At 45.3% G+C, this 24240-nt stretch overlaps 1 protein-coding gene across 1 annotated transcript in view; it reads right to left on the reverse strand.

The window, feature by feature from the left end:
• Positions 1-24240, reverse strand: part of MPZL1 (myelin protein zero like 1) — a 69270-nt gene that overhangs the window by 20467 nt on the left and 24563 nt on the right. Inside the window, exons 2-4 of the mRNA XM_040987560.1 lie at positions 6404-6570; positions 2295-2508; positions 1511-1643 (exon numbers count right to left, since the gene is read on the reverse strand). Of these exons, the coding sequence (XP_040843494.1) occupies positions 1511-1643; positions 2295-2508; positions 6404-6570 (514 nt within the window). The remainder of the gene's footprint in view (positions 1-1510; positions 1644-2294; positions 2509-6403; positions 6571-24240) is intronic.

A 24240-nucleotide genomic window follows, 5' to 3' on the forward strand; every position in this document is an offset into this window, starting at 1 on the left:
CATACCCACACACACAAGCGTTTTACAGGAAGAACACATATATTCAGATGATCACAAAGCTTCGGTGTAGCCTGACAACACAATCTTATCTTGCCATTAGGATCAACATGTTTCCAACACAGTCATACGCTCTATTTGTGGACAAGCCATAGAAGCTGTTGGGTTAGCTCGTGCTGTCTGGTTAGTTGTCAACAGGGGAATGGGCTGAAAACACACACATGAATACTAACAGCAACTGACAAGGTGATTAGTTACCATGTGTCTAGTGGAAGGGAAGAGGACACCCAGCCCTGTTATAGTCCCACTGTGTCTTCTATGTCAGCTTGTCTTAAGAAGTGGATGGTAAGCAGGCTCTGATCCCCAGCACACCAAGGTAGAAAAGGCAGGGAGGGAGAAAAAAACCAAAGTAAGAACAGCAGCATTCACCGTGCCATGCAGGAATCTTGAAAAATACTTGCCTGTCCTCTTGTTAGCCCAAAGCAAGAACTACAAAGTCTGGCACCTCACAGCCCTGGATTAGTTTCATTTGGAAACCCAACGGTCCAGCTGCGTGAGATCAAAAAACACTCATCATGCAAGGGAGCAGATACAGCAGAACGTAACGCATTCCAAGCAAGGAAATTGTGAATTGAACACTCAAACTTGTTAAAACACAGCACTCCTAAACACTCCAGCTTAGCAGGACCCAGAGAGCTTCCCACCGTCCACCAGCGAGAGGCCAGGGCATGCAATCCTCTCCAGCCACAGTGCCCCCAGGATGGTTAGTTAGATCCATACACCCTGAAGCCAGCTTTCACTCCCAGTCTTACCACGTGAGTTCTACATAGCTTATATGGGTTAGCTTTCCAGCCAGTGGGAAAGAGAGAAGGTCCTTCCATTAGACACACACTCTATGCTCCAAGGTGTTCCTTTTGAGAATCCACAAACGAAAAGAAAGTCCACCTTTATTGCTGGCATATTTTATTGTCAACTCATATTACCCAGTTTAGGTGAATCTAGCCAAGAATGGTCAAAGCAACAAAACTGCTAAAGCTTGGTGGTGGTGGTAGTGGGAGGTGGGTTTAGGGAAAAAAAGGAAGAAAGCAAAGACCCTGCATCCTTACACTGGGTCATGGGCCTGGTTTATCTGCACAACGTCTCCATCAGGGTTCTGCATTTACTCTACTGAAAAGGAACCTTGTGAGATTATTGCCTCAAAAAGTCAAATGAAAGCCTAAAACGGGAAGGGATGCCTGTGGCTTGAGAACACTGGCTGCTGGGAATGTGGTGGTGAGACACAGAGCAGAGACCGCTGGGCCTGAGGGAGGAAACTGCAGAGCGGGGATTAGCAGCATCACGTTCCACATTTAATGGCAGGCCACTCATCTCTGCTTGGCCGCATGGGCACGGTGCCTGATTCTGACTGGAAAGCAACAGCTCTTAATGGTTCACCATTTCCTGTAACAATACAGCAGTTTTCATGAACCCTAGTTCCTTCGTCCACCTCCCCCACTGAGAACCACGGTCTTACCCGGTGTAGTCTCGTTTCGAGTTTTTTCTTCTGTAGAGCACAGCCAGAACCATGCTGATGAGCAGAACAAGACCTAGGACCACAGCAGTAACTATACCCACCACCACCCAAACTGGAAACTCGGGCAAGTTCTCTAGAAAGAAACAACAAAATTGTCTTTTGAGGAACGTTGCTACAGAAGGAAAAAATGGAAGTTTATCAAATAGCAAGCATCTTCCATCAGCAGTTACCATATCTTTAATTATGGGATGCTAGTATCTGACTGGGGACGTGCAAATGGGAGCTGAAAAAGAAAGACCCAGACCACGAAGCACTCTGAATCCTGAAACTGGACAGGTGAGTTTTTCTTCCTCTATTCTCCAACAGGGCAAACCGTCTCAAACTGAGACAGGAGAACCTGCACTTTCTACTCAGTCTCAAAAAGGGAAGAAAATAAAAAGATTATTTTGGGGAATGCTTTAAATTTTTCCCAAGAACATCAAAACAGCATTGAAGTCCTTCCCCGCTGCCCACTACATTTGATCATGATTGAGTCAGTCTTCCTTTTAATTAGCACTGAAAAATAAATACTACCAAAATCAAATCAGCAGGTCTGGACAATGGGTGGATAAGTGGAGACCCTGGCCACCGAGTGGGACCGAGCAGCAGCCCTCCCAGGGTGTGCCTGGCAGAGCTACAGGGGGTACAACTGTATGGCCAAAGTGCTTCCCTCAGATACACCTTCAAGGGGACTCGTACTCTCCAATTCAACACGAGACCAAGTGGAAAATATTCAAGGAAGTACCTTTTTCTATGACATAGAGCCGTATGTGCCCAGGCTGGACCACAATGTCAGGAGGGTTTTTGACATCACAGATATAGGTGCCGTTGTGTATAAACTGCATATTTTCTATGTTAATTGATGCGTCTTTCTTGTCCAGGTCTCCAGCCCAGCTGATTCTGTCTTTAAATGGTGGATAATTCCCAAGGTAAACTTGTCCTTGGGAGTAGTGGAAAAACTGCGGTCAGAAAAAAAGAAATCAGTTATTCTCAAAGATAGAATGCCCAAACTCCATAATAAGGTTTGCTGTAAAATGTCAGTTTTTAAAAAGCAAACAACAACAGTAGCATCAACAAAAGGTTTATTTATGTATTTGTTGAAAAGGCAGAGATATTATGGAGGAGTGTGAGGGTGAGGACCAGTCCATCTGCTGGCTCACTCCCTGAATGGCCACCACAGCTGGGCTGGCTGGGAACTCCATCTGGGTTTCCCATATGGATATAAGTGGCAGGGGCTCAAGTACTTGCACTGTCTTCTGTTGTTTTTCTAGGCACATTAGCAGAAGTTAGATGGGAAGTAACAGACACGACTGGAATTTGCACTCATTTGGGATGTTGGCATGGCAGGCAGCAGCCTAACCCACTACTCCAGAGTACAAGCTCCTAAAAGTTTTTTCTTTTCTTTTCTTTTCTTTTTTTTTTTTTAAGATTTATTCGTTTTTACTGGAAAGTCAGATTTATAGAAAAGGAGAGACACAGAGAAAGATCTTCCATATGCTAGTTTAATCCCCAAGTGGTTGCAACAGTAGGGGCTGAACTGATCTGAAGCCAGGAACTGGGAGCTTCTTTCAGGTATCCCACATGAGTGCAAGGTCCCAACCACTTTCCTGGGCCTTAAGCAGGGAGCTCTGTGGGAAGTGGAATAGCTAGGTTATGAACCTGCATACATATGAGATTCTGGTGCATGCAAGGCAAGGATTTAGCCATTAGGCTATAGTGCTAGGGCCAAAAGGTTCTTTCTTGGGCCCGGCGCAATGGCGTAGTACTTAAGCTCCTTGCTTTACATGCCCAGGATCCCATATGGGCACCGGTTCTAATCCCAGCAGCCTCATTTCCCCTCCAACTCCCTGCTTGTGGCCTGTGAAAGCAGTCGAGGATGGCCCAAAGCCTTGGGACCCTGCACCCACATGGGAGACCCAGAAGAGCTCCTGGCTCCTGGCTTTGCATTGGCTCAGCTCCAGCTGTTGCGGTCACTTGGGGAGTGAACCATCAGATGGAAGATCTTTCTCTCCTCCTCTGTATATCTGCCTTTCCAATAAAAATAAAATAAATCTTAAAACAAAAAAACAGGTTCTTTTTTTATGAAAGACTTCACAGGGCAAGCATTTGGCTTGGCAGTTAAGCTGCCAGTGAGGACACCCATGCCCCACTTGGAGTTCCTAGTTGGAGTCTTGCTTCTGCTCCTGACTCCAGCTTCCAGTTAACTCACACTTGCAGAAGCAGCAGCAGATGAACTGATTCATCGTGTCTCTGTCACCCATGTGGAAGACTTGTACTAAGTTTTGAGCTCCCAGTTTTGGGTGAGGAATTTAGCCAGACCCAATCTCCAATCTTCTTCACATCCTATTGATATCATTACTATTACCCCACTTATAAAAATAAAAATGGGGCCCAGGGCGGTAACCTAGTGGCTGAAAGTCCTCACCTTGCATGCTCAAGATCTCATATGGGCACTGGTTCATATCCCAGCACCCTGCTTCCCTTCCAGCTCCCTGCTTGTGGGCTGGGAAAGCAGTCGAGGACATCCCAAAGCCTTGGGACCCTGCATGCATGTATGAGACCCAGAAGGAGCTCCTGGCTCCTGGCTCCTGGCACTGGACTGGCTCAGCTACCGCCATTGTGGTCACTTGTGGAATGAATCAATGGACTGGAAAGTCAGATTTATAGAGATAAGGAGAGACATAGAGAAGATATTACTGTCTCTCCTCCTTTCTGTATATCTGACTTTCCAATAAAAATAAATAAGTCTGAAAAAAAAGAAAGAAAAAACTGGAAATGGAGGAATTAACATTGTGGCACAGCAAGTTAAGCTGTTGTCTGCAACCTCATCACACAAGGGCCCCGGTTCCAGTTCTGGCCGCTCCACTTGTGATCAAGCTCCCTGCTTGTGGCCTGGGAAAGCAGCGGGGCACCACTCAAGTACATGAGCCTCTGCATCCACAACAGAGACCCAGCAGAAGCTCCTGGCTCCTGGCTTCAGCTTGGCCCAGCCTGAGCTATTACGGTCATTTTGGGAGTGATTCAACGAATGGAAGTGTGCTCTTGCTTTGTGGTTCTGCCTTTCAAATCAACAAAATAGATTTTTTTTTAAAAGATGGAGATTCAAGAAAGCTATGTTCACAAGGCCGCAATGCTAGCAAGTGGTAGAGCTACAGTCCCAGCCAGGCTCACCTGACTCTGCAAGCATCAGTGTTCTTGGGACAACACCGTGGCCGAGCTGAGGCCATCCAAACTCCACACTGCCATACACAGAGGCATGAAGAAGAAGACCAAGGGTTTCTCCCTCTCACTGCTGCTTTCCCAGGGAGAAGGGAAGCTTATGCAGAAAGAAACAAACCCCAGGCAAACCAGAGACTCTTGCCTACCTCCAAAGCACCTTTCCCCTGCACTGTCCACTCTCTCCTCACACCTGCTTTCACCAAAGAAGCAAGAAAACAAAGAAGGAAAGGAAGGGAGAAAGGCATAAAGGGAGGGAGGCAGGGACTATTTCTGTGTCAATCCGCCTCACATCTTCTCTCTCCTATTTACTTCCCATTGACAATACCGGATCCTGCTCTCATCAGCTAGGACCTCTTCATTGGTATCTGACTCCACCATCACTTTCCTATAGTTTATTCTGTATAATATGTAATGATCGTTATTATTGCTACTACCATTTATCAAATATGTCCTGCATTTAATATAACCTAAAGGCTTGTTAAGAGCCATGAAAGGTGAGGCTTGTGTCATGGCACAGCAGGAAAAGCCATCCCCTGTGACCCAGCCATCCCTATCAGTGTCGGTTAGAGTCTTGGCTACTCTACTTCAGATACAGCAGTGCTGGATGGCCCTAGTATTTGGGCTTCGGCACCCACATGGGAGACCAAAAAGAAGCTTCCGGCTCCTGGCATGGCTTGGTTGGACCAGCCCAGTCTCAGCCACATTGGTTGTAAACACCTGGGGAGTGAATCAGAACATTGGAGAACCTCTGTCTCTGTAACTCTGTCTCTCCAATAACTCCTTGGCTTTGGTCTGGCCCAGTGCCAGCTTCGGGACAAAGAAAGATCTCTGTATCACTCCGCCAGTAAACCAACGGTCTGTCCTAGGTTCTCAAATGATGGCATAAGACATGGATCCTGCTACTCTTCACGTCATGGTCCTTCTTATTTGGAACCCAGCAGGAAGTCTGCGTTCACCTGTTTTCCTAAGCCACAGTTTCAGGAGGACGGCACGTAAGGATGAGGGAATGCCGTACAGGAGGAAATGCGGCATCAGAGTTGAGGAGCTCCAAGTTTGGGGAACCCAAATCTTTTGAGATGGGACAAAGGCATCTCTGATATTTGCCCTGAAGGGACACGTCATCTTTGCGTGGTAAGCCATCTGTCCTCTGTCCCAGAGGGAAACATCTTCTCCGTCTGGAAAGGCAGTCATTGTATATAAAAAGCCTGGAACACACACAGCCAGGGCTCCCGCTTACACAGCATGAATGGTAAAGACACAAAAATGTTCCCAACAGCATTCTAGCGTTCACATCTGGCTGGCAAGGAGTGATTCACCTGCCCGGTATTTCACAAACGAGGCAAGTGTGGCTCAGACGGCCTGCACGACTTTCCCAGGAAAAACTTGGTGATTTGCCGTAGAGGAGCTAGGGGCATGGCCAGGCATGAATGAAATGCGAAAACAAGGAAACAGCTGCATTTAAGAGGCACTGAACTTTTTTTTCCCTGCAGAGTTTGAAACATCAGAAGGGCCTTGAAGTCGTAATAGGCAACAAATATGCTTGTTTTGAAAATGAGAACACTGGTTAATTAATCACGCTGCAGCAATAAAGAACTGGTGAGGTGAGACCAGCCAAGAGCAGCCAAGCATTCTTACCGACACAGTGGTTTCAGCCCCTTCTGGCTGGAAGCTCCAGGATACTGAGGTCAAGCCGCCTGTTGTGTTGGTCGACTTGAACTTGCAGGTGAGCTTCCCTTGTGTCCCATTTGCCACGAAGATCTCTTTTGGCGTGTACACCTCCAAGCCTGATACTCCAGCTGTCACTGGAGAGAGAACAGGGATGGTTTAAAAGGAGGGTTTCTGAGCACTTCCTACAAATAGAACCATTGCTGACATCTGGGTTTTTACTTTGTGTGTAAGGTATTTTTACTTAACATTTATATTTTTAGAATAGTAAGACTGTTTTTAAGAGCATTTTAGTTAGGGCCCAGCACAGTAGCCTAGTGCCTGACGTCCTCGCCTTGCAAGTGCCAGAATCCCATAGGGGCACCAGTTTGCTGCTCTACTTCCTATCCAGCTTCCTGTTTGTGGCCTGGGAAAGCAGCAGAGGATGGTCCAAAGCCTCGGGGCCCTGCACCCACATGACATGGGAGACCTAGAAGCAGCTCTGGGCTCCTGGTTTCAGATCAGCGCAGTTCTGGCCATTGTGGCCACTTGGGCAGTGAACCAGCAGACGGGAGATCTTTCCCTGTAAATCTGCCTTTCCAATAAATTTTTTTTTTTTAGTTTGACAAACACTGATTAGAAGAGCTGTTGTAATGGTTTTAGGCAAACAGTTTAGGGTCACGAGCTTGGAAAACCACCTTCCCCGCTGATGTGGCCCTTTCTGCCCACCTATGATGCTTCCATAGCATCACCCGGAACCTGCAAGGGCGTGGTATTGTGTTGTTGTGTAATCACTCCCCTTATAAGCCCCCTTAAAGGCCCGTGACAGGAGGGGCTCTCTCTTGGTCGTGTGCTCCCATCGCTCTCACACTCTGACTCTTGGCCTCCCCAGGATCCACTTGCGCTCTGGCTTCCTGTGGACAGATGCTGAGGGCAGAAGTATCCCCATATGTCTGTATTCCTCACCCTCTGCTCACTGCTTGGCCAAGTCAATGAAGATGCAAATGCTTAGATGCTCTGTATTTCTAATTTGTGTATTATCTTGAGTTCTAGGAGAGATAAAGTCTAGCAGTAATGGAATGTGGGCAGAGAAGCCAGGGAAAGGTGAATGTCTGCAGCTTTCTAAGGGTGTCCAGGTTGTTCCCTGCATGTGTCTTAGGATAACTTGTGTTGGTCTGGTGTGGTAGACCAGCAGCTGAAGTCCTTGCCTTGCACGCACCATGATCCCATATGGGTACCAGTTTGTGTCTCAGTGGCCTCGTTTCCCATCCAGCTCCCTGCTTGTGGCCTGGGAAAGCAGTTGAGGATGGCCCAAAGCCTTGGGACCCTGCACTGGAGTGAGGGACCCAAAAGAGGCTCTGGACTCCTGGCTTCAGATCAGCACAGCTCTGGCCATTGTGGCCACTTGGAGTGAATCATCGGAAGGAAGATTTTCCTCTCCGTCTCTCCTTCTCTCTATATATATGACTTTGCAATAAAAATAAAATAAATTAAAAAACCATACAAAAAAGGAAAAATTATATTGCTGGGGAAGCTGGAACACAGGTTTTCAATTTAATGGGTGGATTTCACATGAGTGACCATTTGTTCCTCTCCGGGTTTCAATTCAACCTGGACCACCACAGTGACTTTCCATTTGCTAATTTCTAGTGGGCACTGCCATGGCCCAGCTTGGTTAATAAAGACTCCTTAATATATCCTAGACTTGTCTATGCTGATGGTTTTGTTTTTTAATATTGGGGGAAGTCACAATTTCACTTCTTTAAATAGTTCTCACTTCACCAGTGTCAGCACACTGAAGTTTTTAAACCTTTGATATTTCAAATTCCTTTTAAAAAGGAAGAGAAAGAAGGGAGAAAGTGTTCACCAGGTTCACACCCCCAAATATCAGCTGGGGCTGATAGCAGGAGCTGGGCACAACCCTGGGTGGGTGGCAGAACCCAGCTGAGTGAACCATCCCTGCTGCCTGCGCGGTGTGTCTTAGCGGGAAGCTGGAATCAGAGCTGAGCCAAGTACTGAATCCAGATTCTGCAACCTGGCCTGTGAGCATCCTTAACGAGCCCAAATGCCTGACCCACATCTACACTTAACGCAATGAAAACTCTGCTAAGATACCATCTCATTTTAAAGCCATAGTTTCTTTTTTTTAATCATTCTTTTCTTAGAGAAGAGTAAAGGCAGAAAAACACAAAATCTGACATTTTTCTAAGTGCAAGGTACACAGCTCTCAACAAGTGACTGCACTGTCACATTTGCATTTTGCCCGCTGAGGTTTTCAGTTTGCTGAAGTCCGGAAAATAATGATTAAAGTGTGTCCATCGCTTGCAATATAAAAATAGCTTCTTTTCAAGATCTACAATCAGAGGCAATTGCAGGAATTATGGACTGCTGCTAAGTTGAATCTTCACTCAAAAAGACACTTCCACAGACTAAATGGTGGTTAGAAAGAAGGCTATTTAGCCTAAAATTGGTAACGTAAAAACACCCATCTTCAAGCAGAGATTTTTTTTTAAAAAAAGAAACAGTGTATAATAAATATCTGCAGTGTTCCAATTATTGTTAGAATGTGACCAATGGGGAGAATAAGCAAGGGAATTGTCAGCTGGGACGATGGTCATTTTTGGAATTGTTCTTGAGAGCTTAACTGTGGCTCCAGGCCCAGGGGAACAGGGGCACCCCGCACTCCTCCCAACCACCTTCCAAATGTTTATTCTCAGGACACAATGGGCACTTTTGGCTATTCTTTTAAATAAGCTGATAGCTACACTGCATGCAGTAGATTTTTTTTTTTCTGCTAAAGAGGGTGGATTATTATTCTAGGAAACAAAGGATTATTATTTGTGGTCCAAACCTCAAAACAAGCCCTTCTTTGAGAAGAGAAGCAAACAAAAGGCGTGCCTTGCTGCTGTGGCCAAGGCAGAAAAGTGGCCCTAAGGCACAGGAGTTCAAAATGAAGGGCACAGCACAAGACCAGGCGAGTTAACTGACCGATTCTAGGAAACAGCTTGGCAACCCTGACTCTGGCGTGGCCTGGACTAGACGACCCCAGGACGGTGAGAAAGGCAAGCAGAGCCCGCATCTCTACCCGGCCACAGAGGAGGCTTCTCAAGGGGACTGGTAAACTAGATCCCTGCCTCACGGTGTGCCTGTGAGAACTGTTCCCTTGAGATGACTTTTTTTTCCCCAAAAAATTATTTTTGAATGAGTTTTTAACAGATTCAATGTGGTCTATAGATACAATTCTAAGAACATAATGATATTCCCTTCATCACAGCTGATTAATACACAAGTGGCTCTTTTAAAAAAGAAAAAAAAAAAAAAGGAGGGGTGGGGGTCGGGGTGGGATCCTGACTAAGCCAGGAGTGACAATCCCAACTCCCACCAATCACCGGAAAAAGAAATCGAGGCTTTCTTCCTCTTGTCCTTGCCTGCCTGTCCAGCAGAATTCTTGGAGGTTTCTTCCAAAACCCTGGTGCCTTTGTTTGCATTGTTCAGCAACCTTGTGGCGCTCAAGCCCACCCAGGCCATCTATTCCTGTGGCCATTCCCTAGAGCAGGGCACTTCCTGGCCTTGGCACTGCCTAGAATGTGGTCAGATGATTCTCTGCTCCAGGGGCCTGACCTATGTATGCATCACTGGCTGCCGTAAATGACATCACAGGAAAGGACAAGTGTAGTCCTTCTGTGGCCGAGGCTTTCCGCCTCCTTGTTTTTCTCACAACTTGCTTCCAAGCCACAAAATATGTCTAAAACCAATCTCTCGCTGCCACAGTTGGTGCACGTCTTGGCCCGCACCGCTATCATCTTCCACCAGGACACGTCAATACCTTCCTCACTGGGGTCCCTCTTCTCCAGCATTACTCACTGAAACGTATTTGGCTCTACAGTGACGTCAAAGAGCTCTCGCTAAAATGCAAGTCTGATTACACCACTCCTCCCACGGCAGGCAGGATCGGGTCAGTCCTCATGTGGCCACCAAAGCCCTCCACGACCAAAGTCCCAGGCAGACCTTGCACATCTCTCAACCACGCTGCAGCAGCCACCCTGGCCCTTGTCAGGATGTTCCTGCCTATCACCAGCGTACTCAAGAATACAGAATGCTTTGAACAGAGAGGTTGGGGGTGTCCCAGGAGATCACGAAACCTTGAGAGAATTGGGGGGGGGGGAAAAAACAGTCAACTGCATCTGAGACTCTGAAGAGCTGCTCTCAGGAGATCCATTCTTATAACTGCGCGCGCACACACACACACACACACACAGTGGCAGCCCGGATCCACTGGCACAGTGCAGCAGCATCTGTCTAACCCACAGCGAACAGCCTGAATGGCATCTTGTTAGGGACACTCTCCTATATGGGTGAAGATTGCACACAGGCTACACCGCATGCAGCCCAAGACGATGAGTTCACCAGCGTCTTTGACAATCAGGAATGGTTTGCTTTGTCTAACCCTCCCTCCTCCCCTCTGTAAGAGACTAGGAATAGTGTGCATTGCACAGTAAAATGACTGTTCCTCTTTAGAGTCACACAAAAGGGAGTTCTTATGGAAGTGTTACAATGGCGAAAGCCATAGATGCAAACACCGAGGTTCACAGAATTTATCATTTTAATCTACACTCTCTCACACTGAAAACTGAAATGCTGGTTAGGATATTAATAGGTTCCTTTCAGACCCAGGGTTTACAATGATGGTAACACGGCTGGTAAATGTATTCAAGCGTCAGTTCAGAAATTCCAGATGGAAGGAAAAGTTTCCCGTGCACTTTTGGAAAAGCCAATTGGGTGGGGAGAGTAAAAACACAGAGATGCAAGGAAACAAAATAAAAAAAGAAAATGATTAAGTGATGAACAGATGTTTTCAAGTCCTGCTAACTGTGAATTCTGAGTTTTATAGAAACTTGGACTGGTAATGCGAGCCGAGTTCACTTCGTCCCTTGGGAAGGAGAACAGGAGCAGAAAGCCCTGTTGAATTAGGTTAAGATTTAAAGAGCAAGAAAACAAACAAACGAACCCCAAGAGCCCTTCTCCAGTAGCCTGGAGAATAAGGTTCCTAACAGGTAACACACTGCCCCGTGAAGGAGGCTGGCTGTCTTAGCAGGAGTTTAGGAGAATCATCTGACAAGCAATCAGAGCCTGGGGTCAGATGATGTGGAAACACTTCTACAACGTTTGTCCATTTCCCTAAGCTTGACATGCTTGCATTGTGGATGGATGTTTTGGGGGAGGGGAGGAAGGTAAGAGCCAACAAGGGACACAAAACAACCCGCATCCCGAACACAAAGCAAAAAGTACACTCACCACATTGCTCACCAAAGAGGTCATTTCCTACAGATGACCCATTTCAAAACTCTGAATTGTTGGGGTATTATAAAGTCAAGGACACCCCCCCCCCCAACTGCAGGCCAACTCAACCATACTCCAAGTAGACTCAAAGTCTCAAGCTGGGAACACACACGGGCAGCACTGACACGCATGAACACGTTCAGAGCCTAGGCGAGGTTTCCGAAACTCCCCGGCTGAAGCAGTTCCAGGCCATGCCACTGCTAGGCCCATCCGCAGTACACTAGTTTGTACCAACCAACCTTATCTTCGAAACAAACATTGTGAAGGCTTTCCTTGGCACTTGAAAGGAGGCTTCTGTTTAGACAGGAATCTGTTTTCTTTTTGTAGGCACTTTGATGTTAGCAGTACGCATTCTTGCTCGAAAAAGTACTAGCAAGTAATTTATTTAAACAGCTTTTCTGGCCTATCTTGTTCTCTGTTGGTATGCAGTAATAGTCTGATATTGTAGCACCTCCTAACACAAGCACAGATTTGACCTCCTGGAACTCACTAAAAGGAAAGAACGCAAGAGAACAGTGCACACGAAATCCAGAACAGCGGTAATGATTGGAATGGGGTCACATGGGCAGGATGCAAAGGCACACACCACTGGTCAAGTTCTTGCCAGGCTTGGCAGCAAGGATAGGGTACTGTTGTAATAGTTAACACTGAAGCTTTACAAACATACATTTGTATAGATTTTATTTTTCACAGTAAAACCTTTTTGTTCCCAAGAAAAATTTTTTTGAACTTTTCAAATAACTTGTATGGACTCTATCAAATATTGATAGATAAACTTAATAAAACATTTTACAAGAAAACTACAAGTGAATCCAAATTATAAATTTCGATGTAAGAAACCTAAATGTGGGACCAGTTATGATGACACAGTGAGTTTTGGTTGCTCTACTTTTTAAGATTTATTTTTTTTTACAGGCGTGGTACAATAAGCCTAGTGGCTAAATCTTTGCCTTGCAAGTACTGGGGTTCCATGTAGGTGCCAGTTCATGTTCCAAATGCTCCAGGTCCCATCGAGCTCCCTGTTGGTGGCCTGGGAAAGCAGTAGAGGATGGCCCAAAGTGTTGCGACCCTGTATCCATTTGCTTCATTTTGCCAGTGTCAAAGGCAATGGCTTTACCCCATACGCCACAACACTGGTCTCAAAAGTTATTTATTATTTTTTTAAAAGGTTTGTTTTATTTTCATTGGAAAGACAGATTTACAGAGAGGAGAGACAGAGGGAAAAATCTTCCATCTACTAATTCACTTTTTAAGTGGCCACAATGGCCAGAGTTGAACTATTCCAAACCCAGGAGCCAAAGAACTTCTTCTGAGTCTCCCACACAGGTGCAGTGTCCCAAGGTCTTGGACCATCCTCCACTGCTTTCCCAGGACACAATCAAGGAACTGCATGGGAAGTGGAGTAGCTGGGACATGAACCGGCACCTTTGTTGGGATTACAGTGCTTGAGGTGGAGGATTAGCCAATTGAGCCATTTATTTAAAAAAAATATATACATTTCCATTTTTGAAAGTTTTTTTTTTTTTTAAACCTGAAAAGCCGAGTGAAAGAAAGAGAAACGGAAGCAGAGGCAGTCTTATATCCACTGGTTCACTCCCAGAATGCCTCAAACAGCCAGGGGTGGCCTGGGCTGAAGCAGATAACCAGCTCCATCCACCTCTCCCATGAGGGTGGCAGGGCCCATGTACTCCAGGCACCACCTACTGCCTCTCAGGCAGCTTGTCAGCAGGAAGCTCCATCAGAGGCAGAGGAGGGACCTGGCCCCAGGCTTTGACGTAGGATGCAGAAATCCTAAAAGGTGGAGTAACTTACTATGTCACAACACCCAATGCTTCATTTTAACTTCCAGAACACTTCAAAGCATTGAACACATGATCCCTGTCCATGGTCAACTGTGACTCCTCTATTACTTCAGGCTGGATAAAGTCAAAGTTCAATGGTGCAGGTCAGAGGAGACCAGACAGGTACAGAGCCGTATGTTCTCATTGCCACTGTCCCATCAGAACAGGGCTTCAATTCCTGCTTTCAGAACAGGGCTATTCTGCAGTGAAAGCAGGCTTCTTTCTTCCACTGAAGCACAGTTGCTCACTTGAGTATCTCTTAGCTGATGGCACAAAGTAGGAGGAGGTTACAAAAATATACATCACTCAAGGAACCCTGAATATTTATAAATTAAGCTTTTCATTCCTCAGGAACACTCTGCACTCCTTGTGCAGAAATCATGCTTCAGGCTCCAGTCTCAAAGCGACTTCCGCGCAGTGCTTGGTCCCCTCCCCAGCCCCTGCACACCCTGACAGCCTGCCCATGTTACTGTTGTCTTCACGCCCTACTAGAATGAATGGCTGGCTGGAGCCTTCAGTTGGCAGGGCAGTATGTCTGCCTTATTCCATGACAAATTACTGACCCTTTCTCAATATATCCAACAAACATCTATTTGAGTGTCAGGAAGAAGTGAATGAATGATAGAAAAAAAAAAGACAAAGCGTATCAAACTACACTCGTACAACAGTTATCTTCCTCTGAGATGAGATACTCAATTTCTTAGAATCCATGTATGTTTGCTAAACCCACAGGATTACTACTTGGGAGTCAATTCCTTCCACTCACGAGCCATGTCCAGTTGGCCACATCTCCATCCCTAATCTATTTTTCACCACAAAGAACTTTCTGTTTGGCAGATGAGAAATGTTAAAAAGGTCTGAATCAGGCCAGTCACTGAACAAATCACTTGACTGTAGAGCCCTAGGACGTCTTCTTTGCCGTGCTCTGTGTATCCACTGTTCATCCATCTCTCTCTCTCTCTCTCATTCTCTCTCCTGTGACTGCTTCCCTATTTTCAATCAAGCATTCATTCCAACAAACACATGCTTGGATTCAGCCTCCATCCACTGTACGAATTAACTCAGTGGAGACACACACATCTATGGGCCACGTGCTGGCCTCCGGGATGTACCAGTGTCCATGCTGGAGACTTTCCCCAGGGCAAGACTGAATGCTCTAAACAATGAAACAGGCATGGGTGTTTGGCCCAGTGGTTAAACTGCTGATTAGGCTGCCTGCCATCCTACACTGGAGTGACCAGCTCCACTTCCAATTCTAGCTTCCTGCTAACGTGCACTCTTGCATGGACCAACGCCCTTGTGGGAGATCATGGCCTGCCACCCTTCTGGGAGATTCAGATGAAGTTCCTGGCCTTTGGCCCAGCCCAAACTGTTGTGGCCATTTTGAGGAGTGAATGAGTGGGTACAATGTCTGCTTCTATCTCTCTACCTTTCAAACTCATTAAATAAATTCTGAAAAACCAAGCAGGGAACACAACTGCCATCAGTGCCAGTAATGTAAACGGTATCATGCATTCAAACATTCCCTAGTTCTCAACAAGCAGATGAGAACTAAGAACTTCAGCAGGAAATAGCAGAGCAAAGTGAACATGTTGAAAGTTTAGAAGCACATCTGATAGATAAAACAGAGTAACATTCCACATATTTTATACTTCTCAGAGGCTGAAACGGCACATTGAAATTGATTTTTGAGGGAGCAGCATTGTGATGTGGCACATTAAGCATCAGCCCGATGTTGGCAACACATTTAGAACACTGGTTTGAGAACCAGCTGCTCTGCTTCCAATCCAATTTCCAGCTAATGTGCCTGGGGGGAGGCAGAAGATGGTCCAAATCTTTGGGCCCCTGCCATCCACACTGGAAACTTAGAATTGAGATTTTGGCACTTGGATTTGGCCTGGTTCAGCAGGGGTTTTTGTAGCCATTTGTGATGTAAACCAAATGAGATGGAAAATCTGTGTGTGTGTGAATGTGATCCTGCCTTTTAAATAAATGAGTCTTTTAAGCAAGAAAAGAAAGGAAGAAAATACTGATGTCTGAATCCTTCTTCTATCCCCAGGGCTTCTGAATTAATTGGTATGGGTATGGCCTAGGTATCATGAGTTTTGAAAATTTTAAACCTGTACCCAGGGGCCGACATTGTGTCACAGCACGTTGAGCCTCTGATTATAACTAGCATTCCATATGAGCACTGGTTTCAGACCCGGCTGCTGTGCTTCTGATCCAACTCCCTGCTAGTGTGTCTAGGAAAGCAGCACAAGATGGACCAAGTGCTTGAGCCCCTGCATCCACGTGGAAGACCAGGAAGAATCTCTGGGCTCCAGGCTCCTGTCTTCACACTGGCCCATCCCTAGCCATTGAGGATGTTGGGGAATGAATAAACGGATGTAAGATCTCTGTCTCTCCTCTTCTGTGTAGCTCTGCTTTTCAAATCAGTAAAATAAATAAATCTTTTTTAAAAATTGTAAATGATCAGTCCAATCCTCTACAGCCTTTGTAATAACACACCTGCAAGTTTAAATATTTACAGATAAATCACAAAATGCACAGTATACAGAATACTGTGCTGGCAGCTTGCGTTACATAGCAGACAACTCCAAGGTTTCCATATCATGTACATAACTTCCTAAGTATTCATGTTTCCATTTATTATTATTTCAATGGCTGGAAGTGTACTTTGGAAAAAAATGAAATGGGGACAACATTGCACAGTGAGCCAAGCGGCCGCCTGCAATGCCAGCATCCCATATCACAGCATCAGTTCAAGTCCCAGCTGCTCCACTTCTGATTCAGCTAATGAGCCTTGGAAAAACAGCAGAAGAGATCTGCTGCCCATGTGAGAGACAGGGTTGCTGGCTTTAGCATGAACCAATGCCAGGCACAGTGGCCATTTGAAGAGTAAACAAGTAGATGAAAGATCAATCTCTCTGTCCTCACTTGCCCCCTTTCAAATACATAAATTGTCAAATAATAATAAACGAATGAAATGTGCACCAAGCTCTTGGAGGCTCTGAAGCACTGTGGCTAAAATCCATGGGATCCTGCTGAAGGGAACTTGGAAACCACTGAGCTGCTTGGTTTTTGAGGAGTTTAACTTTACAGCAGGGATGGAAAACCAGCCTCCCACCACAGCAGCTGAAGCTGGACAGACTCACGACACCTGAAACCACAGGGGGAAGTGAACTGAACGTGGGAAGGAACCTGCTAGTCTCGGTGCATTTGTGGGGGATTGGTTCCAGGATTTCCCCTGCACATGGAAATTCTCAGAGGCTCAACTTCCTTATGGAAAATGCAGTAGCATTTGTACGGAACCTATACACTAACTCCCACCCCTTTCATTCCACACGGGTGCTGGCTGCTCCACTTTCCATCCAGCTCCCTGCAGGGGAGAGCAATGGAGGATATAGCTCAAGTCCTTGGGCCCTTGCACCTGCTGGGAGATCCAGAAGAAGCTCCTGGCTCCTGGCTTAAGACTGGACAAGTTTTGGCTCTAAGTTAGTGAGTGAACCTGTGGATAGAAGATCTCTCTCGGTAATCCAGCCTTCCAAATAAAAGTAATTTTTAAAAAATGATCTCTATAAATACTTTATAAACAGCTGTCACGCTGCAGCTTTTTAAAGGAATAATGATAAGAAAAATGTTTGCATGTTTTTAGTACTGGTGAAATTTTCCCCAAAATACCTCTGATTGGTTTTGGCTCAACCCATGGAATTTCACAGATATGAAGGGCTGACTGTCACGCCTGCTTTTTCAGAGCTGCAGTCACTATGGGGAAATGTTTTGAACAGATTTTTAACTTGAACCGCATACCAGTTTCTTACTTAAAGAACAGAGTAAGAGAAGCTTGGCTGTGCCATCAATATATTCATAATCCTCAGAACAGAACAAGGGACTCCACAAAGTGACTCCCCTTGCCCTGCCTTCCATTTGGGTGGGGGCTCTGTTGCTGAGTTGCAATCAGCTTGCTGTCCATTCTCTGAGCACACAATGCCTTACTCTATTGAGGCTCACCTCTACAATGTAACAGAATTTCAAGACTCCACCCAGACACAACTTTGGTAAAGCCCACTGCATCTGCCCACCGCAGTATTCCTTAGGTACTTTGCTGTGGCTACAGTCTCCTGAAGCTGCCCCTTGCAGTGAGGAGTAAAGTCTCATTTTTGGTCCTGGGACTATAATTACCTTGAGCTCACCTAACGAACCCAAAAGCCCTGCAAACCTGCAATTGTATCTTCCCCAGCCTTTTTGTGCCCAGCACCTGATGTTCAGAAAACTCTTATAAAATACTCAAAAAGATGGAACAAATAACAGCCAAATTTTTAGAATTCCTGCAATGTGAAGTTATGGTTAATGAAATATATAAGTGCTCATTTTTTTTTCTTTCTAAAATACAGGAAGTAAGCCAAGGTTAGACTTAACCTTAAATAAATACCAAATGAACACTGGCTAAGCGCTCTCAGGCTCCTTGGATGAAGAGTTCAGACAAGTCGGCTTTAGTTTATCACTGCCAGTAAGAGTTCAAAGAGTAAATAAATGTTCACCTTGGGTCAGGAAGTAAAATAAGAAGGAGGAGTGGAAACAATTGTCCCCCATTCCTATAAAGATGCAGGTTTTATTAGAAGAAAAAGACAACAACGCTAATCCAGCAGCTCAGTTATTAAATAATAAGTCTCATTAGACAATTCCATGGACACACACACGGGAATGCATAAAGCTAACGCCGAGTACCTCCACTGTGTAGACACCCTATCTACAGACACAACACACGGAGTGGGAAAAAAAGCTCTCCAAGCAGGGCTACACACCGTTTATATTACCTTATCTTCCTTTTAAAATTTCCTGCGAAAAAAATCTTCTTAAAGTAGCATAGAGACCATAAGTAACTACTTAAAAGCTGAAGCTTGAAAAGTCAGAAAATGCTCTATAGGAGATGTACTTGAATCATCAGCAATGTAGTAAAGAATCAGGATTGGAAGGCTGATCTGCAGTGACAGAAAAACATGAGATGAAACATTAAGATTTATTTATTTATTTGAAAGGCACAGCTGGAGAAAAAGAGAAAGACACACCTTCCATCTGCTGATTCACTCTCCAAATGACAACAACAGCCAGAGCTGAGCAGATCCAAAGTCAGGAGCCAGGAGGTTCTTCCAGATGTCCTACCTGGGCACAAGATTCCAGCACCTGGGCCATCCTTCATTGCCTTCCCAGGCATCTTGGCAGAGAGATGGGTCAGAAGTGGAACAGCCAAGACTTAGTCTGTACCCATATGGGATGTTTGCCTGGCAGATGGAGGCCTTACCTACCACCGCACTAGTACTATGATTCGACTCTGAGACAATGTTTTAAAATGAATTACACAGATTGACTTGGCCAGAGCAGCGGAACACTTTTTAAGTTGGCAAAGTTGATGAACTTGGATGAGAAGCTGGAACTTGATCCTGAAGAATCTGAGTACCACTAGGGATTTTTAAGTAGGGTGATAGAATAAAAGTGTTTTGGTTTGTTTGTTTGTTTGCTTGTTTTGTTTTGTTTGGTGGACATGTGAAGATATCCAGAAAAAGAGGTGGGGAAAGGAGACACTAGAATGATTTTGCCCCTAAAGGATTTTTGTCTCCAACACTGGATAAAACAGATTTCCAGACATTCATCTCTAAGTCTCAAAAACAATACAGGGGCAGCTATTTGGCCTAGCTGTCAAGATGCCAACATCTCACAGCAAAGTACCTGGGTTCGATACCCAGCTCTAGCTCCTGATACAACCTCCTGCTAACATTGCTCCTGGGAAGCAGTGGTGATGCTCCAAGCACATTGGGAAAGCAGGACTGCGTTCTCAGATTCTGCTTCACCTGGCCCAATCCCAGATGCGGTCAGCATCTGAGGAGTGAACCAGCACACAAGAGCTTGCTGTCTTGCTCCATCCTCCTACCTCAGAAAGGGGGGGAGGGAGGAAGAGAGGGGGAAGAGAGAGACTGAGGGAGAGAGGGAGGAAGGGATGGAAAGAAGGAAAGAGAGAGAGAAAGAAGGAAGAAAGGAAGTGAGGGAGGGAGAGGAGGGAAAGAAGGAGAGGAGAGAGGGAGGAAGGGAGTGAGAGAGAGAAAAAAAGGAAAGGAAGGAAGGGAGGGAGAGAAGCAGGAAGAAGAGAGAGAGAAAGAAAGGAAACAAATTGTATTAACAAGAAAAATTATTGTTACATATAAAAGCCTTAATTAGTCTTAAGTATTGTATATATCTAGTTTTTTGGAAAGAATTGGAAATAAAGATCTTTACATGATTAAATCTGCCAAATGACTGTGATACGCTCCTTGAGGTATTTTTAACATTATAATCATTTTAATAGGAATTGTGATGGTCTCCTGGACTCCTGGCAACAAGGAAGCCCCTAATAACAATCTCCAGCGACAAAGAAATCACTAGTTGCCCAAGTTATTTATTTCCCAGGTTACAATCCACAAAGCAGTAGTGAGCAGCGAACCCACTCCCCTACAAGTGTGTTTTAATAAACCTAACTCAGCTCCTTTCTGTGTACTGCCTGTGAATTCTTTCACCAACCATGATGCTAGTCTCCATCAGTGGCTCCACATGACAAAAATCAAACTCCAATTCACTAATTTTATTGGTTTAAGGGTGAATCAAAGTGAGAAGCAGACCTTTATCAATCGTGTACCACATGATAATTACTAATTAAAAAGGGAGAAATAATTTTCAGTAGAGAAATCCCACAAACACTGCTTTCACCTGAATGTCGCCAGCAGCATCTGTCTTCGTACACCGGGCTCATGAAGGAGAGAACGTGGCTTCTGTGGCAATCCTGCAGGAGGTGGCCAACCCGAGTCACCGGACAACCTGGTTCCAGGACAAGCCACTCTAGAATTGGCCTATCTGACGTACATTTGAAAATACTGATGCAAGGGCCCAGCGGCGTGGCCTAGTGGCTAAAAGTCCTCACCTTGAACGCCCGGGGATCCCATATGGGCGCCAGTTCTAATCCCAGCAGCTCCGCTTCCCATCCAGCTCCCTGCTTGTGGCCTGGGAAAGCAGTCAAGGATGGCCCAAAGCCTTGGGACCCTGCACCCGCGTGGGAGACCTGGAAGAGGCTCCTGGCTTCGGATCAGCATAGCATCGGCCGTTGCACTCACTTGGGGAGTGAATCATCGGATGGAAGATGTTCCTCTCTGTCTCTCCTCCTCTCTGTATATCTGACTTTCCAACAAATAAATAAATTCTTTAAAAAAAAAAAAAGAAAATACTGATGCAAATTTCTCAAGAGGAAGAGTCAGGAGGTGCTGCAGAAAAAAGGTGACAGACAGGCGATCACCGAGTGACCCTGATTTCCTTTGGTTAGAAGGAGCATTACTGGAACAGCCGTGTCAACATTCCATGTCCTGAGTTTGATCATTAAGCAGTGGTTACATAACAGGCAGTCCTTTGCCTTTAGGAACCATTCACTAAAGCTTTTGGAGAGAAAGGGGCAGCCTGGCTGCTGTGCTCACAGAGAGGAGAAGCAAATGTTAACATCAGAAAACTGCAGTGAAGAGGAGACGGTGCTCCTGACATTCCTTTGCGTTTTCTGTAACAGGGAAAAGAAAGACAACACAGCACTCTCTTTAGCTGGCAACCAGGCACTCGTGTGGCTTTTTGAAACATAACATAATTTAGTAGTGCCCTCAGGCGCCACTCAGATATGTAGGGTATTTGTCTAGATGTTCCAAGCCCTACTTAACTCTGAACTTTCGAGGTGCTCTTAACATTTTATCTGCTCCGCTCAGATGAGGCCAGCTGTTTGCAGAGCCCCAACTTCCACCCCCTTCATTAACTGTTTAAATCTATCAGAGTCCTGGGGACTCATCTATCTAGCTCACATAGATTTTACAGATAAAAACAAACAAACAAAAATCCTCTACCCGAGAAAGGGTAACTTATTGAAGTGAAGAACCTAGATGTTTTCTGCCTTTTGTAATTCCTGCCTTAATGGCTTGGCTGTGAACTCCAGGCCTGATAGTCTACGTGATACCTGGCAGGTCACGTAGGCAGACCACTCCTCAGGAAGGAAGTACCTGGTGTTAGATAAGATTCACCGCCCAATAGCTTATCAATTTGTACTTTTTGAAAGTCGCTTGTTTCAAACCCACCAATAGAAGCCTACTAAATCATGACTGTATAATTAATAGCCTAAAATGTATAAGAATGCTGAGCTGTTGAACGGGGGTGGAGGGGTGGGGGGGGGGGGTGTCTCCCTCTCTCCTTTTTTGCCCTCCCTGTCTCGGCTGCAGCTGCCCCTCTCCCGCCCAGCCCTACTGAGCTGGGGGAGGTGGCTGGGAGACCTAGGCTAACCTGAATAAACCACCTTTATGTTCTAGGGATTTCAAAATCCGGCACAACAGAAGGCAACCAAATCACAGAGAACAGAGAAACACAACTGAACAATCCCCAAAGTTCTCTCTTAGGAGACCTGGCTAAAGCGCATTGAAGAAGTTACCTGTGTCCCAAGTCAAGTTTCAAAAACTTAAGGAATGGATTTTTGTCTTGGCTTTTTGTTTACTTTCAAGTGGCCAGATAAGCTTGTGCAGATGAGCAAAATGTTGGTGTATTTCAAGGTTTTCCCTCACCACTTCCTCTTCAACAAACTTATACTTTAACAAACAAGTTTCACAATCTCCGGATATTTTATGGTTTACTGAGTGGCTGGCTGTACTTCCCGAAGTTTAGACTATTACCCACTTTGACTTCAATGCACGGGGGGCAGCGTCACAACAGAGGAGCCTACAAGGGCAAGGCTGTGCGGCCACAGGGAGCTTAGAAGGTGCAACACTGTGGAGGACCTGGCTCCTTCCAAAATCTTTTCTCAGGCAGCCAAGACATCCTAGCTCCTAAAGCACTGTCCCAGCTCCCTAGGAGCTATGTTCCCCTTGAGCACTGATGTTCGTTAAGTCTTCTGGGTAGCAAGAATTGCCTGGAACAATTGAATATGTCAAATGGTTAGAACTACATTGTGCTGAGGCTGATATGAAATAACTTTTCAAACCACAGTGGCATTTTGAAATAATTTCCAAACCCAAATGTTGACGTCAATTCCCATGAAAGGAGCACTGTTTAAATAAATTATACAGTATATCCATATAAAGGAATCGCTTAATATCCTAAGAATGAGGAAGTTCTCAAGGAAGAATAAAGAACTTCCTTTAGCGCTGGTAAGGAAAGATCTCCAAGAGATTTGTCTTTAATGATCTATTTGAAAGTTAGAGATCTTTCACCTGCTGGTTCACTCCCCGGAAGGCCAGAGCAGTCAGCACTGGGCCAGGCCAAAGCCAGGAGCCATGAACTTCTTCCGGAACAAGGAGCATTACCATTGTCTATTGTCTATAAGTCATTGTCTATAAGTCATGACTACACACAAAGCAGAAGCAACAGAACACCTAAGTAGACTGACAGTAAAAGCTTTTTTGTTTCAAACTATTAGGAAGTCAAGAAGAGAATCCACAAAATGGGAGAAAATACTGTATATAGAAGGGACTTGTATCCGAACTCTTACGATTAGAACTCTTACAATTCGGCAAGATAAATAAACTAATTTAAAAACAGGTGAAAGGGCCCGGCGGTGTGGCCTGGCGGCTAAGATCCTCACCCTGAACACGCCAGGATCCCATATGGGCGCCAGTTCTAATCCCGGTAGCTCCACTTCCCATCCAGCTCCCTGCTTGTGGCCTGGGAAAGCAGTCAAGGATGGCCCAAAGCCTTGGGACCCTGCACCCATGTGGGAGACTTGGAGGAAGTTCCTGGCTTCGGATCGGCGCAGCCCGGCCACTGCAGTCACTTGGTGAGTGAATCATCCATCGGATGGAAGATGTTCCTCTCTGTCTCTCCTCCTCTCTGTATATATGACTTTCCAGAAAAACAAAAACAAACAAAAAAAAACAAGTTAAAAAAACTTGAATAGACATTTTCTCAAAAGCATACAAAAGGCCAATAAAGAAAAACAATAGTTCAATACCTAGTTACTAGGAAATGGATATCAAAGCTAGAAGGATAACAGCTCCCACCTAATATGACTGCTGTAATCAAAAAAGACAGACATAAGACAGAGCTTTTGCAAGACAGTCAGAAAACTCCTTAAATATTTAAATAGAATTACCCCAAGACTTGGCAATTCTGTTCCTCAGTACATGAATACATGTACAACAGGCAGCACATGAACAGATAAAACGCAGCATATCCACAGAACAGAATATTATTTGGGCCCTAAGAAGAAATGAAATAGTGACATATGCCTCATCATGACCTTTGAAAACACTGTTCTAAGTGGCAGAAGCCAGGCAAAAAAGGTCCCCATGAAATGGTTCCATTTATACGAAGATTTCAAAGATGGAAATCTAGAGACAGAAACTAAGACTAGTAGGGCTGGGAGGGAGGCACTGGGGTGTGACTCAGAACAGGCACTGGGAGCTGTTGAAAGGGATGACGAAAATTAGTAGTGTGGGCTCTACTGTGCTGTGCAAATACTGAAAACCATTGAAGTGCACACTTCCAAAGGGTGAGCTTTGTGGGATGTGGGGTGCAGGAAGCTGCCAAGCAGTGTATGCGCTATCAGTTATAGATTCGCTCATACCTCAACAAGATTATCTCCAGGAACAGGTACAGAACAACCAC

This window comes from Ochotona curzoniae, unplaced genomic scaffold (assembly GCF_017591425.1).
Source record: "Ochotona curzoniae isolate NIBS_2020 unplaced genomic scaffold, NIBS_Ocur_1.0 contig_4754, whole genome shotgun sequence".
In the NCBI taxonomy this organism is placed as follows: Eukaryota; Metazoa; Chordata; class Mammalia; order Lagomorpha; family Ochotonidae; genus Ochotona; species Ochotona curzoniae.